The sequence below is a fragment of the Mobula birostris genome, chromosome 6 (genome assembly GCF_030028105.1).
Source record: "Mobula birostris isolate sMobBir1 chromosome 6, sMobBir1.hap1, whole genome shotgun sequence".
NCBI lineage: Eukaryota > Metazoa > Chordata > Chondrichthyes > Myliobatiformes > Myliobatidae > Mobula > Mobula birostris.
Window position 1 is genome coordinate 94,248,438 of NC_092375.1, and position 16,809 is coordinate 94,265,246.

The 16,809-nt window shown below is 43.9% G+C and overlaps 1 protein-coding gene across 2 annotated transcripts in view; it reads left to right on the forward strand.

Annotated features, from left to right (window-relative positions):
• LOC140199845 (coagulation factor X-like) overlaps positions 1-16,809 on the forward strand; it is a 70,268-nt gene that overhangs the window by 23,156 nt on the left and 30,303 nt on the right. Inside the window, exons 4-5 of one of the 2 annotated variants that reach the window (XM_072262351.1) lie at positions 7,698-7,811; positions 10,280-10,411. In XM_072262351.1, coding sequence (XP_072118452.1) covers positions 7,698-7,811; positions 10,280-10,411 — 246 coding nt within the window. The remainder of the gene's footprint in view (positions 1-7,697; positions 7,812-10,279; positions 10,412-16,809) is intronic. The other variant, XM_072262352.1, reaches the window with a different exon arrangement.

Here is a 16,809-nt window from a genome sequence, read left to right on the forward strand (position 1 = left end):
CACAAAGACCATATTTATTCCTTATCTATAGCTATCCTGAAAATTAAGGAGTTTTGATCACTGTTCCCTAATTTCTCACCCAATGAGGCTCATTACCCAACACCAGGTCCAGTACAGTCCCTCCTCTTGTTGGACCATCCTCAAATTGATTTAAGAAACTGTCCTGGATACATAGAGCATAGAACATACAAGAATACAGCTCAGGAACAGATCATTTATCCCACAATATTATGTCAAACCAGCTAAAAAACAAATAAAAAACACCCAGATTCTGATCCTTCCTACCTACACCAGGGCAATATCCCTCCATCTTCCTTACATCCATGTACCTATTCAAACGTCTCTTAAAAGCTTCTAATGTCTTTGTCTCTACCACCATGCCAGCAGCACATTCCAAGCATCCACCACTCTCTGAGTAAAAAAACTTACACCTCACATTGCCCTCCTCTCTCATCTTCAATGCATGCCCTCTGGTATTAGACATTTCAATCCTGGGGAACAGATAGTGTCTGCCTACTCTATCTATGCCTCTAAACCTCGACCAGATCTCCCCTCAGCCTGCGACACTCCAGAGAGAACAACTCAGGTTTATCCTGCCTCCCATGATAGCACGTGCTCTCTAGACGAGACAGCATCCCAGTGAACCTTTTCTGCACCCTCTGCAAAGCCTCAACATTCTTCCTATCAATGAGGTGACCAGAACAGTATGCATACTCCAGGTGTGGCCCAACCAGAGTTTATAAAGTTGCAACATAACCTCTTGATTTTGAACTCAATGCCTCGACTAATAAAAGCAAACATTCCATAAGCCTGCTTAACCACCTTATTAACCTGTGTAGTCACTTTCAAAGAGCTATGAACTTGGATCCCAAGATCTCTCTGCTCAGCAACAGTATTAAGGATCTTCCCTTAACAGTGTACTGTCTCCTTGTATTTGCCCTACCAAGGTGCAACACCTCACATTTATCTGGGTTAAACTCTATCTGCCATTTCTCAGCTCATACCTGCAACTGGTCTATATTATGCTGTATTCTTTACCAGTCTTCTACTCTATCCACAACTCCACCAATCCTGATATTATCTGCAAACTTACTGACCTACCCATTTACATTTTGGCTCATTACCCAACACTATGTCCAGTACGGCACCTCCTCTCATTGGAACTTTCACAAACTAATTTAAGAAACCTTCCTGGAAACACTTAACAACTTCTGCCCAATCAAAACCCTTTGCCCAAAGAAGGTCCCAGTTTATATTCAAGAAGTTGAAATCTCCTATGATAACAACCCTACTATTTTTACATTTCCTTAATCTGATTACATATCCATTCCTCAGTGTCCTAATGACTATCGCAGGGTCTGCAGTACAATCCCATCAGTGTGATTACACCCTTCCTATTCCTGAATTGTACCAAAATGGACACAGTGTCTCAACCCTCTATTATGTCTTCCCTGAGTGCATCTGTGATATTGTCCCTCATTAGTAGTGCAACTCCTCCCATCTCTCTTTTACCTCCTCATCTATCTTTTCTAAAATTTCAAAACATAGTACCTTAATCACCCATTCCTGCCCCTCTCTCAACCAAGTTTCAGTAATGCTACAACACCGTAGTTCCCTGTACTGATCCATACTCTAAGTTCATCACCCTTACCCATAGTAGCATTAAAGTATACACACTTCAAAGTATCCAACCCATCATACCTGTTATTTTGATTTTGCCTTTCAATACTTTTCCTCACATCTGCCTACTGGTAACACACACAAAATGCTGGAGGAACTCAGCAGGCCAGGCAGCATCTAGGAAATGAGTGCAGTCGACATTTTGGGCTGAAACCCTTCAGTAGGACTGACAAAGGGTAAGCATGTGGTCAAAGAGCTTACTGGTCCGATTCTTCCCTTACTGACCTGTGGCTCCTATACCCAGCCCCCTACAAAACTAGTTTAAACTCTCCGGTGTAGCACAGGCAAACCTCCTGGCCATGATATTGGTTCCCCTCCAGTACAGGCACAACCCATCCCTCTTGTACAGGTCATATCTTCCCCAGAAAAGGTTCCAATAATCCAAGAACTTGAAGCCCTGTCCCCAGCACCGTCTCCACAGCCACTCATTCACTCATGCTTTCAGCCCATCCCTACCTGCACTAACCATGTCACAGGGAGTAATCTGGAGATTACAACCTTGGACCTCTTCCTCTTTTCTGCCAATACGACCTCTGGCTATTCCCCTTCCCCTTTGAGAATATCCTGCAGCCACTCTGAGACATAATGGACCCTAGAAACAGGGAAATAACACACCATCCTGGTGTTTCTTTTGCAGCCACAGAATCTCTTTCTGTCCCCCAAACTATTGCGTCTCATATGAACTTAAGATGATAAGACATAGGAGCAGAATTAGGCTATTCAGCCTATCGAGTCTGCTCTACTATTCCATCATCGCTGATCTCGATCCCACTTGACCCCATACACCCGCCTTCTTGCCATATCCTTTGATGCCCTGACCAATCAAGAATCTATCAATTTCCACTTTAAATATACTCAGGGATTTGGCCTCCACCGCAGTCTGTGGCACAGCATTCCTCAAATTCACCACCCTCTGGCTAAAAAATTCCTCCTTACCTCTGCTCTAAAAGGTTGCCCCTCAATTTTGAGGCTGTGCTGTCTAGTTCTGGATACCCCCACCATAACCTCTCCACATCCATCTTATCTGGTCCTTTCAACGTTCCATAGATTTCAATGAGATTCCCCACATATTCTTCTAAATTCCGGTGAGTACAGGCCCTAAGCTGCCAAACACTCCTCATATGTTAACCCCTTCGTTCCCAGAATCATTCCTGTGAAACTCCTCCAGACTCTGTCCAATGACAACACATCCTTTCTGAGACATTGCATTTGCCGCCTTTACCACAGACTCAACCTGTAAATTAACCTTCTGGGAGTCTTGTACAAGAACTCCTAAATCTTTCTGCACCTCTGATGTTTGAACCTTCTCCCCATTTAGATAATAGTCCGCACTATTGTTCCTTTTACCAATTGCACTATCATACATTTCCCAACACTGTATTCCATCTGCCACTTTTTTGTCCATTCTTCCAATTTGTCTAACACCTGCTGCAATCGTGTTGCTTCCTCAGCACTACCTACCCCTCCAACTATCTTCGTATCATCCACAAACTTTGCCACAAAGCCATCACTTCCATTATCCAAATCATTGACAAACAATGTGAAAGGTAACAGTCCCAATCCCTGAGGAACACCACTAGTCACTGGCAGCCAAACAGAAAAGGCCCCTTTAATTCCTACTCACTGCCTCCTGCCTGTTAGTCATTTCTTTATTCATTGTCTGTATCTTTCCTGTAATGCCATGGGACTTTATCTCATTAAGCAGCCTCATGTGTGGCACCTTATCAAATGCCTTCTGAAAATCCAAGTACATGACATCCACTCCTTCTCCTTTGTTAACCCTGCTCGATACTTCCTTGAAGAAGTCCAACATATTTGTCAGGCAATATTTCACTTTACAGAAACCATATAGACTTAGACTTCATTTATCATTAGCCTCCAAGTACTCTGAAACCTCCTCCTTAATAATGGACTCCAAAACCTTCCCAACTACTGAGGTTAGGCTAACTTGCCTACAATTTCCTTTATTTTGTCTTCCTCCCTTTTCAAAGAGTGGAGTGACATTTGCCATTTTCCAGTCCTCCGTGACCATGTCGGAATCAAGTGATTCTTGAAAGATCATGACCAATGCATCCGTTATCTCTTCAGCAACCTCTCTCAGGACTCTGGGATGTAGTCCATCTGGTTCAGGTGACTTATCCGCCTTAAAACCTTTCAGTCTGGCTAGCACTTTTTCCTTTATAATAGCAATGGCACTCACTCCTGCTCCCGGACACTTCCCTATAACTACCGCACTGCCTGAACTTACCCTTCCCTGCTGAGGCTCAGAGCTGGCCACATTGCCACTAGCCTGGTAGCTGCTGCTGTGATCTGATGGGTCATTACCCCCAGCAGTATCCAAAGGGGTATAATTGTTGCTGAGGGGAATGGTCACAGGGGAAACCCGCACTGATTTCTTAATCCCCTTACTTCTCCTGGTGGTCACCAATCTTCTGTCCAAAGTCTGTACTCTAGGTGTGACCACCTCTTCAACAGTCTCATCTATAATATCTTCAGCCTCCCGAATGATTCTGAGTACATCCAACTCCTTGACCTGGTCAGTCAGAAGCTGTAGTTGGGTGCACATCCCACAGATGTAGTCATCAGGAAAACTGCTGGGTGTCCCAAATTCCCATATCTGACAGGAGGAGCATTCCATCCTGACTACTCTATACTGAAAAAAAAAGCTTACCTCTTCTTAATTGTGCCTCTGCCTGTTCACGCTGAAGCCTGGTAAGCCAAAGCCTTCACATTCTATCACTGGCACACTCTGACAATGGCCACTCCACCTGAGCATACCCTTCTTTTATTTGCAGCTGAGGTTAGGCCTCTGATGTTGAAACTTATCTCACCTGCACAGCTGATAAAGGTCGGCCTTGCCCAAATCTGTTCCTTTTATCCTCTCCCTCCTGACTTTCACAGGGCCCTGACACCAACACTCCCAATCTCTGCACCTGAGCCACCGAAAAAGACTGGATTTGTCCTGAGTCTGCTCTTTTTATATTTGCAACCCAAACTTCTCTAGGATCTGACTCCAACACTTACCGGGCCTGCGCAGCCCAAGAAGACCAGCCTTGCCCGAATCAGAATCAAAATCAAGTTTATTATCACTGGCACATGTCGTGAAATTTGTTAACTTGGTAGCAGCAGTTCAATGTAATACATAATATAGAAGAAACATAAATAAATAAATAAATAAATAAATAAATAAATAAATAAATAAGTTACATTATACGTATATTGAATAGATTAAAAATCGTGCAAGAAACAAATAATATATATTAAAAGAATGAGGTAGTGTTCAGGGGGTTCAATGTCCATTTAGGAATCGGATGGCAGAGGGGAAGAAGCTGTTCCTGAATTGCTGAGTGTGTGCCTTCAGACTTCTGTACCTCCTACCTGATGGTAACAGCGAGAAAAGGGCATGCCCTGGGTGCTGGAGGTGCTTAATAATGGACGCTGCCTTTCTGAGACACCGCTCCTGAAGATGTCCTGGGTACTTTGTAGGCTAGTGTCCAAGATGGAGCTGACTAGATTTACAACCTTCTGCAGCTTCTTTCGGTCGTGTACAGTAGCCCCTCCATACCAGACAGTGATGCAGCCTGTCAGGATGCTCTCCATGGTACAACTATAGAAGTTTTTGAGTGTATTTGTTGACATATCAAATCTATGCCTTTTTATACTCTCTCTCCTGACTTCGGCAGAATTCTGACGCCGAAACTTGTGCCTGAGACATCCAAAAAAGACTTAACAAATTCTGCCCCATGTAAACCCCTGCACTAAGAAGGTCCCTGTTTATATTAGGGACATTGAAATCCCTCATGACAACAACCCTTTTATTCTTACACATTTCCTTAATCTGTTCACATATCTGTTTCCCAATGTCCCAGTGGCTACTGGGGTGGGGGAGGGGGTGGTGTCTGTAATCCCTTTAGTGTGATTGCACCCTTCCTATTCCTGAGTTCCACCCAAATGGACTCAGTGTATGAACCCTCTATTTCATCTCCGTTATGTGCAGCTGTGATATTGTCCCTCATTAATAGTGGAACTCCCCAACTCTCCCACCTTTTTTACCTCCTTATTTATCTTTTCTAAAACTTCAAAAACCTGGTACATTAACATCCATTGCTGCCCCTCTCTAAACCTAGTTTCAGTAATGGCCACAACATCGTAGTTTCATGCACCGATCAATGCTCTAAGTTCATGACTGTCACCCGTTAAAATACACATTCTTCAGACTATCTGACCAATCTTACTTGTTACTTCAAATTTGCTTTTCAATACTGTCCCTGAAATCAATCTTCTGGTCCGATCCTTCACTTACTGACCTGGTGCTCTTATTCACAGTCCCCTACAAATCTAGTTCAAACCCTCCCGAGCAGCATCAGCAAACCTCCCAGTCAGGTGTATTGGTTCTCCTCCAGTTAGTCGTAAGGATGGCAAATGCAATGTTGGTGCTCATTTCATGAGGGCTAGAATACAAAATCAAGGGTGTAATGGTGAGACTTTATCAGACTGCACTCAATATATTATGAGGCGAGCAGTTCTGGGCTCTTCATCCAAGAAAAGGTGTGCTGATGTTGGAAGGGGACCAGAAGAGGTTTATGAGAATGACCCTGGGAATGAAAGATTTAATGTATGAAGAGCGTTTGATGGCTCTGGGCCTGTACTCACTGGAGTTTAGAAGAATGAGTGGTGAACTCATTGAAACGGACCGAATATTGAAAAGCCTAGATAGAGCAGACATGGAAAGGATGCTTCCTTTGGTGCGAGTTTAGGACCAGAGGGCACAGGCTCAGACTGCAAAAGTACTTCAATAGCTGCAGCACAGTTTAGGACATCCAAAATGGGATGTGAGTTGCATTTCCAGCTTTTCCAAAATGCTCCCACAGGATTGTTAACATAGAACATGGAATAGTTCAGCACAGTACAGGCCCTTCGGCCCACAATGTTGTGCTGACCCTCAAACCCCGCCTCCCATATAAGCCCCCACCTTAAATTCCTCCATATACCTGTCTAGTAGTCTCTTAAATTTCACTAGTGTATCTGCCTCCACCACTTTTAAGTGTGAGTCGACAATTGTCATGAGCAGTAGTGTGATAAAATGCAAGAAAATCAGTTGTTAGAAATGTTGAATGAGCAAAAATTATTTGCTAATTCTTTGAGATTGATAGCACATCTGGCTCATCTATACACAACAACTAAAAATGTACTTCAGATTCATACAGTTCTTGTTCAGTAGAGCTGTAATTTATGGATCTTCGGGTGATCATCCAAAGATGGCACATTTCTGTCTCCCCACCTTTCAGACAATGAATTCCAGTCTCACACCACCATTCACCAAATGTCAAGGGTCTTTATTTCAATTCCTCTCAACAATGACCCCCTCAGCTTTTCCAAAATTTTCCCACAGGATTGTTAACATAGAATATGGAATAGTTCAGCACAGTACAGGCCCTTCGGCCCACAATGTTGTGCCGACCTTCAAACCCTGCCTCCCATATAAGCCCCCACCTTAAATTCCTCCATATACCTGTCTAGTAGTCTCTTAAATTTCACTAGTGTATCTGCCTCCACCACTGACTCAGGCAGTGCATTCCATGCACCAACCACTCTCTGAGTAAAAAACCTTCCTCTAATATCCCCCTTCAACTTCCCACCCCTTACCTTAAAGCATCCATGTGAGGCAGGCCTGGAATAAATGTCTGACAAATGAGTTATCCAGAACTACGATGGGGAGCCAACCAAGAGTTTTCCGCTAAAATCCCAGGAACTTGGAACCACCCACCAAAGAGACAAGACTGTAACCAGCACTCAAAAAGATGTTACATGGAAGTTTGGGGAGCAATAAACCATGATAGTTCACTGCTTTTATAAATGATATTTTCCTCCCATATTTACAATTGCTTTAAATTAGTTTTCTTTTGTTCTACAGAGATCGATAATTAGGAATCATTCATTGCATGAATTGGTCTACTGGGTAGAGACAGGAATTCCATAAATATATTTCATATTCATGTCCCTTGCTGTTCCTGCAGATGGGAACCAGTGTGAATCCAACCCCTGCATGAACCAAGGCAGCTGCCGTGATGGCATCAACCAGTATCAGTGCACCTGCGTAAAAGGTTTTAAAGGCGTCAACTGTGAAATCGGTAAAGTGCAAGAATTTTCAATATTATCCAAGTCATAGAGTCATACCACACCTTCAGCCTCACAAGCTCAGACTAACCATCTAGCCCTCACTTACGCTAATGCTGTACTAAGCCTATTTCAATCTTCCCACATTCCCAGCAATTTCCCTAAGCAACACACACAAAATGCTGAAGGAACTCAGCAGGCCAGGCAGCATCTATAGAAAAGAGTAGTATAGTCAACGTTTTGAGCCCAGACCCTTCAACAGGACTGGAGTAAAAAGCTGAGGAGTAGATTTAAAAGGGTGGGGGGGAGGGAGAAACACGAGGTGATTGGTGAAACCAGGAGGGGGAGGGGTGTGAAGTAAGGAGCTGGGAAGTTGATTGATTGAAAGAGATAGGGCTGGAGAAGGGTGGGGGGGGGGGTCTAATCAGAGAGGACCGAAGGCTGTGGAAGAAAGAAAAGGGGGAAAGGAGCACCAGAGGGAGACGATGAGCTGGCAAGGATACAAGGAAAGAGGGAAAAGGGTGGGGAGGGCCTTACAGGAAGTTCAGACCTTCAGGTTGGAGGCTACCCAGATGGAATACAAGATGTTGTTCCTGCATGTGGCCTCATCATGACAGTGGAGGAAGCCACAGATAGACATTTTGGAATGGGAATGGGAAGTGGATTTAAAATGGGTGGCCACTGGGAGATCCCACCTTTTCTGGTGGTGAAATGGTCTCCCAATTTACATTGGGTCTAACCGATACACAGGAGGCCACACCGGGAGCACTGAACATAGTACATGACCCTAACAGACTCACACTTGAGGTGTTGCCTCACCTGGAAGGACTGTTTGAGGCTCTGAATGGTAGTGAGGGAGGAGGTGTAGGGGCAGGTGTAGCACTTGTTCCGTTTGCAAGGATAAGTGCCAGGAGAGAGATCAGTGGGGAGGGACAAATGGACAAGGAAGTCGCATAGAGAGTGATCCCTGTGGAAAGCAGAAAGTGGAGGGAGAGGGAAAGATGTGCTTGGTGGTGGGATCCCATTGGAGATGGTGGAAGTTTCAGAGAATTATGTGCTGGATGCAAAGGCTGGTGGGGTGGTAAGTGAGGACCTGGCAGAGAATGGAGTGACAGCAAATGTGCGTGAAATGGAAGAGATGCGGTTGAAGACAGTGTTGATGGTGGAGGAAGGGAAACCCTTTTTTTGAAAATGGAGGACATTTCCTTTGTTCTAGAATGAAAAGCTTCATCCTGAGAACAGATGCGATGGAGACGGAGGAATTGAGAGAAGGGGGTGTCGTTTTTACAAGTAACAGGGTGGGACAAGGTATAGTCCACCTAGATGTGAGAATCCATTGGTTTATAATAGAGTTCAGCAAATAAGCTATCTCCAGAGATGGAGACAGAGAGATTGAGAAAGGGGAGGGAGGTGTCGGAAATGGACCAGGTAAATTTAAGGACCGGGTGCAAGCTGGAGGCAGAGTGGATGAAATCAACGAGTTCAGCATGGGTGCAGGAAGCAGCACCAATGCAGTCATCGATGTAGCTTAGGAAAAGTGCAGGACGATCACCAGTGTAGGCTTGGAACATAAACTATTCTACGTAGCCCACAGACAAGCAGGCATAGCTGGGACTCATGCGACATTCCATGGCTGCACCTGTTGTTTGAAGGAAGTGGGAGGAGCCAAAGGAGAAATGATTGAGAGTGAGGACAAGTTCTGCCAGGTAGAGAAGAGTGGTCGTGGAGGGGAACTGGTTGGGTCTGGTGTCCAGAAAAAAAAACGAAGTCCTTTGAGGCCTTCCTGGTGGGGGAAGGAGATGTGGAGGGACTGGACATCCGTAGTAAAAATAAGATGATGAGGGCCAGGGAACCTGAAATCCTTGAAAAGATCTAGAGCGCTTGAAGAGTCATGGATGTAGGTGGGAAGGGATTGAACTAGCAGGGATAAAACAGTGTTAAGGTATGCAGATATGGGGCTGGAACAAGCTGAAACAATGAGTCTACCTGGACAAGCAGGTTTGTGGATCTTGGGTAGGATGTAGAAACAGGAGCTGCGGGGTGTGGGAACTATGAGGTTGGTGGCAGTTTGTGATTGAATTTCCATCTGTGGATAAGAAGTTCAATCAGATTTGAGCGTGCTTGAAATTTACTCAACTGGCAAAACTAGGTAGTGGCTTATTAAATAATCCAGTTTTGCTACCTTCTAGAAACCTTCACTGCTCCAAAACTGAATAGGGAACAGGGTCTTCTTTACCAAAAGTCAGCTGTCTGCACCCCAGGCGCAGGCTCCCCCAAAACAGATTGGAGTCTTCCTGTCACTAACTGAAACTACTCCTGGATCCTACTGCCTCTGGTTCCCTCCTATGTGATCTTCCAACACATCCCACTGGGAGAGAGAATGAGGCTGGAAACCTGTGCTCTGGGCCGCTTCACCAGAACGTACCAGCCCATGCACAGTGAAAATTAGGTCCCAGCTCCAGATGATGTTTATATCTTTCAGAAATTCTGAAGCCCTGCTATCTGGACAATGGAGGCTGCCACCACTACTGCCGACCCCTGCGAGACCAGGCTAGGTGTTTCTGTGATCCTGACTTCGTACTTGCTGAAGATAAAAAATCCTGCATTCCTGCAGGTAAGCACATGGTATGCATTTGCAATTTTCTGCATCTTGGAATTTTTGCCAGCACCATTGACAACTGAGCAAAGTGGAGTAAGCTAAGTCTATGTTCTTCATTACTTATTTCATTCTTCAGTTCACTTAAAGTCAAACACAAGCCAATCCCTTCATTTGCTCTCTTCACTCCAGCTTTATCTAATTTTCACATGGAGTGGATAAAGTGGCAGAATCTGATTGCAGACGCAGAGTTCACTGTCCTCAGAGACATGATATCATTGCATTGCTTAATAAAATATAAGTTGGTCTACTTAAGTCTTATGTTGCTTTCTCTGAGAAAATTCATTGTAATTTGCTAAAAGCACAAACTAGAATAGAAACTGATAACTATCACCCATCAAGGATATAAACAATCTTGATGCAATTTTGTAAAGCCCCTACCCATAAACAATAAGCATAAGTATTCGAGATGGTGGTGGTGGAGAGTGGCCTCTGCTCAGATACACACAGTCCCTACACAATCATTCAAAGTCTGTTCAAGGCCTCATCATTCCCTTCCTCGCTAAACTTCACCAACCCACCTACCCTTCCAAAAATTCATAAATGATCAAACTCACCCTTTCATATTTCCTCTCCTTCCTAACCCTCCACTGGCATCTGTGCACCAAAAGTGAATGAACATACAGGCCCTCAAGTCCGGCATGCTCTTCACTTTTAACAAGCTTGCTTTGCATCTTTAAATGTGCAGTTGAATACCAGCTTCACATCTTTCTGAGGTAAGACTTTCAGCTTTCCATTTCTCTTTATTTGAGGTGTGCTTCCACAAAAACATAGAAACATAGAAACATAGAAAATAGGTGCAGGAGTAGGCCATTCGGCCCTTCGAGCCTGCACCGCCATTTATTATGATCATGGCCGATCATCCAACGCAGAACCCCGCCCCAGCCTTCCCTCCATACCCCCTGATCCCTGTAGCCACAAGGGCCATATCTAACTCCCTCTTAAATATAGCCAATGAACTGGCCTCAACTGTTTCCTGTGGCAGAGAATTCCACAGATTCACCACTCTCTGTGTGAAGAAGTTTTTCCTAATCTCGGTCCTAAAAGGCTTCCCCTTTATCCTCAAACTGTGACCCCTTGTTCTGGACTTCCCCAACATCGGGAACAATCTTCCTGCATCTAGCCTGTCCAATCCCTTTAGGATTTTATACGTTTCAATCAGATCCCCCCTCAATCTTCTAAATTCCAACGAGTACAAGCCCAGTTCATCCAGTCTTTCTTCATATGAAAGTCCTGCCATCCCAGGAATCAATCTGGTGAACCTTCTTTGTACTCTCTCTATGGCAAGGATGTCTTTCCTCAGATTAGGGAACCAAAACTGCACACAATACTCCAGGTGTGGTCTCACCAAGGCCTTGTACAACTGCAGTAGTACCTCCCTGCTCCTGTACTCAAATCCTCTCGCTATAAATGCCAGCATACCATTCGCCTTTTTCACCGCCTGCTGTACCTGCATGCCCACTTTCAATGACTGGTGTATAATGACACCCAGGTCTTGTTGCACCTCCCCTTTTCCAAATCGGCCACCATTCAGATAATAATCTGTTTTCCTATTTTTGCCACCAAAGTGGATAACTTTACATTTATCCACATTAAATTGCATCTGCCATGAATTTGCCCACTCACCCAACCTATCCAAGTCACTCTGCATCCTCTTAGCATCCTCCTCACAGCTAACACTGCCACCCAGCTTCGTGTCATCCGCAAACTTGGAGATGCTGCATTTAATTCCCTCATCCAAGTCATTAATATATATTGTAAACAACTGGGGTCCCAGCTCTGAGCCTTGCGGTACCCCACTAGTCACCGCCTGCCATTCTGAAAAGGTCCCGTTTATTCCCACTCTTTGCTTCCTGTCTGCTAACCAATTCTCCATCCACATCAATACCTTACCCCCAATACCGTGTGCTTTAAGTTTGCACACTAATCTCCTGTGTGGGACCTTGTCAAAAGCCTTCTGAAAATCCAAATATACCACATCCACTGGTTCTCCCCTATCCACTCTACTAGTTACATCCTCAAAAAATTCTATGAGATTCGTCAGACATGATTTTCCTTTCACAAATCCATGCTGACTTTGTCTGATGATTTCACCGCTTTCCAAATGTGCTGTTATCACATCCTTGATAACTGACTCCAGCAGTTTCCCCACCACCGACGTTAGGCATACCTGAAAGGATGTTATTGGTAACAGTAGGAGATAGATAACTAAGTTACACATGTCCCCTCACTGCCAACTGTCTGCCTCTCTTCCCTTCTGTAACATACAATATAGGAGGAGAATTAGGCCACTGAGTCTGCGCCGCCATTTCATCATGGCTGACCTATTTTTTTCCTTTCAGCCCCAATCTCCTGTCTTCCACACCCTGCCCCCGTATCACTTCATGGCCTGACAAATCAAGAATCTATCAACCTCTGCCTTAAATATACATAAAGACTTGGTTTCCACAGCTGCCTGTGGCAACGAATTCCACAGGTTCACCACTCTCTGGCTAAAAAAATTCCTCCTCATCTTTGTTCAGGATCAGTTCCTGTGGATTGGAGGGTGGCTAATGTTGTCCCTCTCTTCAAGAAGGGAGGAAGAGAGAAAACAGGGAACTATAGACCCGTTAGCCTGATGTCGGTGGTGGGAAAGATGTTGGAGTCAATTATAAAAGATGAAATTACAACACATCTGGATAACAGTAACAGGATCGGTCCGAGTCAGCATGGATTTACGAAGGGGAAATCGTGCTTGACTAATCTTCTGGAATTTTTTGAGGATGTAACTACGAAAAAGGACAAGGGAGAGCCAGTGGATGTAGTGTACCTGGACTTTCAGAAAGCCTTTGATAAAGTCCCACATTGGAGATTAGTGGGCAAAATTAGGGCACAGGGTATTGGGGGCAGAGTACTGACATGGATTGAAAATTGGCTGGCTGACAGAAAACAAAGAGTAGTGATTAACGGCTCCCTTTCGGAATGGCAGACGGTGACCAGTGCTGAGACTGCAGCTGTTTACAATATATATTAATGATTTAGATGAGGGAATTAAAAGTAACATTAGCAAATTTGCCGATGACACAAAGCTGGGTGGCAGTGTGAAATGTGAGGAGGATGTTATGAGAATGCAGGGTGACTTGGACAGGCTGGGTGAGTGGGCAGATGCATAGCAGATGCAGTTTAATGTGGATAACTGTAAGGTTATCCACTTTGGTGGTAAGAACAGGAAGGCAGATTATTATCTAAATGGAGTCAAGTTAGGAAAAGAGGAAGTACAACGAGATCTAGGTGTTCTTGTACATCAGTCACTGAAAGCAAGCATGCAATATAGCAGGCAGTGAAGAAAGCTAATGGCATGCTGGCCTTCACAACAAGGGGAATTGAGTATAAGAGCAAAGAGGTCCTTCTGCAGTTGTACAGGGCCCTGGTAAGCCCAAACCTGGAGTGTTGTGTGCAGTTTTGGTCTCCAAATTTGAGGAAGGACATTCTTGCTACTGAGGGAGTGCAGCGTAGGTTCACAGGGTTAATTCCTGGGATGGCAGGACTGTCATAAGTTGAAAGATTGGAGCGACTGGGCCTGTATACTCTGGAATTTAGAAGGCTGAGACAGGATCTTATTGAAACATATAAGATTATTAAGGAATTGGACACGCTGCAGGCAGAAAGCATGTTCCCACTGATTGGTGAGTCCAGAATCAGAGGCCACAGTTTAAGAATAAGGGGTAGGCCATTTAGAATGGAGTTGAGGAAAAGCTTTTTCACCCAGAGAGTGGTGGATATATGGAATGCTCTGCCCCAGAAGGCTGTGGAGGCCAAGTCTCTGGATGCTTTCAAGAAACAGATGGATAGAGCTCTTAAAGATAGCGGAATCAAAGGTTATGGGGATAAGGCAGGAACTGGATACTGATTGTGGATGATCAGCCATGATCACAGTGAATGACGGTGCTGGCTCGAAGGGCCGAATGGCCTACTCCTGCACCTATTGTCTATTGTCTATTGTCTGTTCTAAAACAGATGTCCCTCAAATCTGAAACTGCGTCCTCTCGAGGAAACCATGCTGACTATGGCCTATTTTGTCATGTTCCTCCATGTAACTCGAAATCTAGTCCTTTATGTATCATAAGAATATTTTGGCATCCTCTTTAATAGTATTGGCTAGCTTACTTTTGTATTCCATCTTTACCTTCTTAATGATTTTCTTAGTTGCTTCCTGTTGGTTTTTAAAAGCTTCCCAATCCTCTAACTTCCCATTAATTTTTGCTCTATTATATGCCCTCCTTTTGGCTCTTATGTTGGCTTTGACATGTCAGGTTAGCCATTGCTCTACTGTCATCCCTGCCAGTATTCTTTTCCAATCAATTCTGGCCAATTCTTCTCTCTAGCCTCTGTAATTTCCTTTACTCCACTGTAATATTGATACATTTGACTTTAGCTTGGTACATGGTGCTTAGAAAAATAGAGGGCTATGGGTAACCCTATTTAATTTCTAAAGTAAATACATGTTTGGCACAGCATTGTGGGCCGAAGGGTCTGTATTTTGCTGTAGGTTTTCTATGTTTCTCTTTCTCAAATTTCAGGGTAAATTTGACCATATTATGATCATTTTGCACTAAGGGTTCTTTGACCTTAAGCTCCCTAATCAATTCTGGTTTATTGCACAATGCTCAGTCCAGAATATTTGATCCCCTAGTGGGCTCAATCATGAGCTACTCTGAAAAGCTATCTTGAAGGCATTCTATAAACTCCACCCCCACCCCCGGATTCCAGCAACAACCCAATTTTCCCAATCTACTTGCAGATTGAAATCCCCCATGACTATTGTAACATTTCCCTTTGGGCATGAATTTTCTATCTCCTTTCAGATTTTGTAGACCACAATCCTTACTAGTGTTTGGGGGTCTGTATACAACTCCTATCAGGGTCATTTTACCCTTGCAATTTCTTAGTTCTATCACAATGATCCAACTCCTATGTCACCTCTTCCTAATGATTTGATTTCATATTTTCCCAGCAGAGCAATGCCAACCTCTCTGCCTTCCTGCCTGTCCTTTTGAAACAATGTGTATCCTTGGATATTAATCTCCCAGCTATAATCTTTTCTCAGCATACAAGGACCCAAGTCACCATGTCATCTCTTTGACTCACTTTCTTTGTTGCTGATTCAGTCTCTCCCAAAATGGCCAGACCAGGGCTCTCCTCGAATTTTCATAATCACCTTCTCAAGAATTCAGCCCAATAAAGACTGTTGTGAAATAAAGATGGGGCAAGGAAGGAAATGTTAGGTCACAGAGACAGGTTTAAGTAGCTGCAGAGGAGAAGAGACTCGGGACCAAAGGGAGAAGAAAGTTTTAATTGAATTCAAAATCCTGAATCCAAAGACACATTTGAATCTCACTCAGGTTACTGGATTAAGTCAATCTGGAATTTAAAAATCAGTAAGAGTAACTATGAAACCCCCAGAATGTGTAATCACATTCATTGATGATCTCTAGGGCAGTTCTTAACCTGGTCTTGGACTACATGTTTCCAGACTCAACAACATGGTTGATGCGCTTAGCTGCTTCCGAGGAAATAGTGATGAACAATAAAGAACGTGAAAATGCAGGCAGGAGAAGGTCATCAGACCCTTCAAGCCTGCCCTACTGTTTAATATAATCATGACTGATCTGTGCTGGCCTCAACTCTTCTGCTGCAACATTTCCCATCCTCTATCAAATTTTTACCACCTCCACTTCAAATACTTCTAGTGATTTACTTTCCAACCTCTGCTGAGGCAGAGGATTCCAGAGGTTCACCATACTCTGCAAGAGGAAATTTCTTCGTTGCTCTGTTTTAAATGACTGGTCCCTTACTATGTATTTACATCCCCTTCTTCAGAATTTCCCCACCAGTGAAAACATCTATTCTGTCAAGACCTCTAAAGATTTTATGTGTTTGAAGAAGGTCATTCTTCTAATCGTGATGAAATACAGTTGTAAAATATTTATTTGTGGGACAATCCTCTGAACTCAGGATTTAGCTTGGAGTCCCTCTGCATTCCTCCAATGTTACTATATAAGTCTTTAGGCAAGGGGACCAAAATTGTACACAGTATTCTAGGTGAAGTTTCACCAGATCCCTGTATAATTGTTTTAAAACTCCAACCTCTTTGCAATAAAGCCATAATGCTATTTGTCTTCTTAATGACTAGTTGGACCTGCCTGCTAGCTTTTAGGCCATAAGACAAAGGAACAGAAGTCAGCCATTTGGCCCATCACGTCTGCTCCGCCATTTTGTCATGAGCTGATCCATTCTCCCATTTAGTCCCACTCCCCCACCTTCTCACCATAACCTTTGATGCCCTGGCTACTCAGATACCTATCAATCTCTGCCTT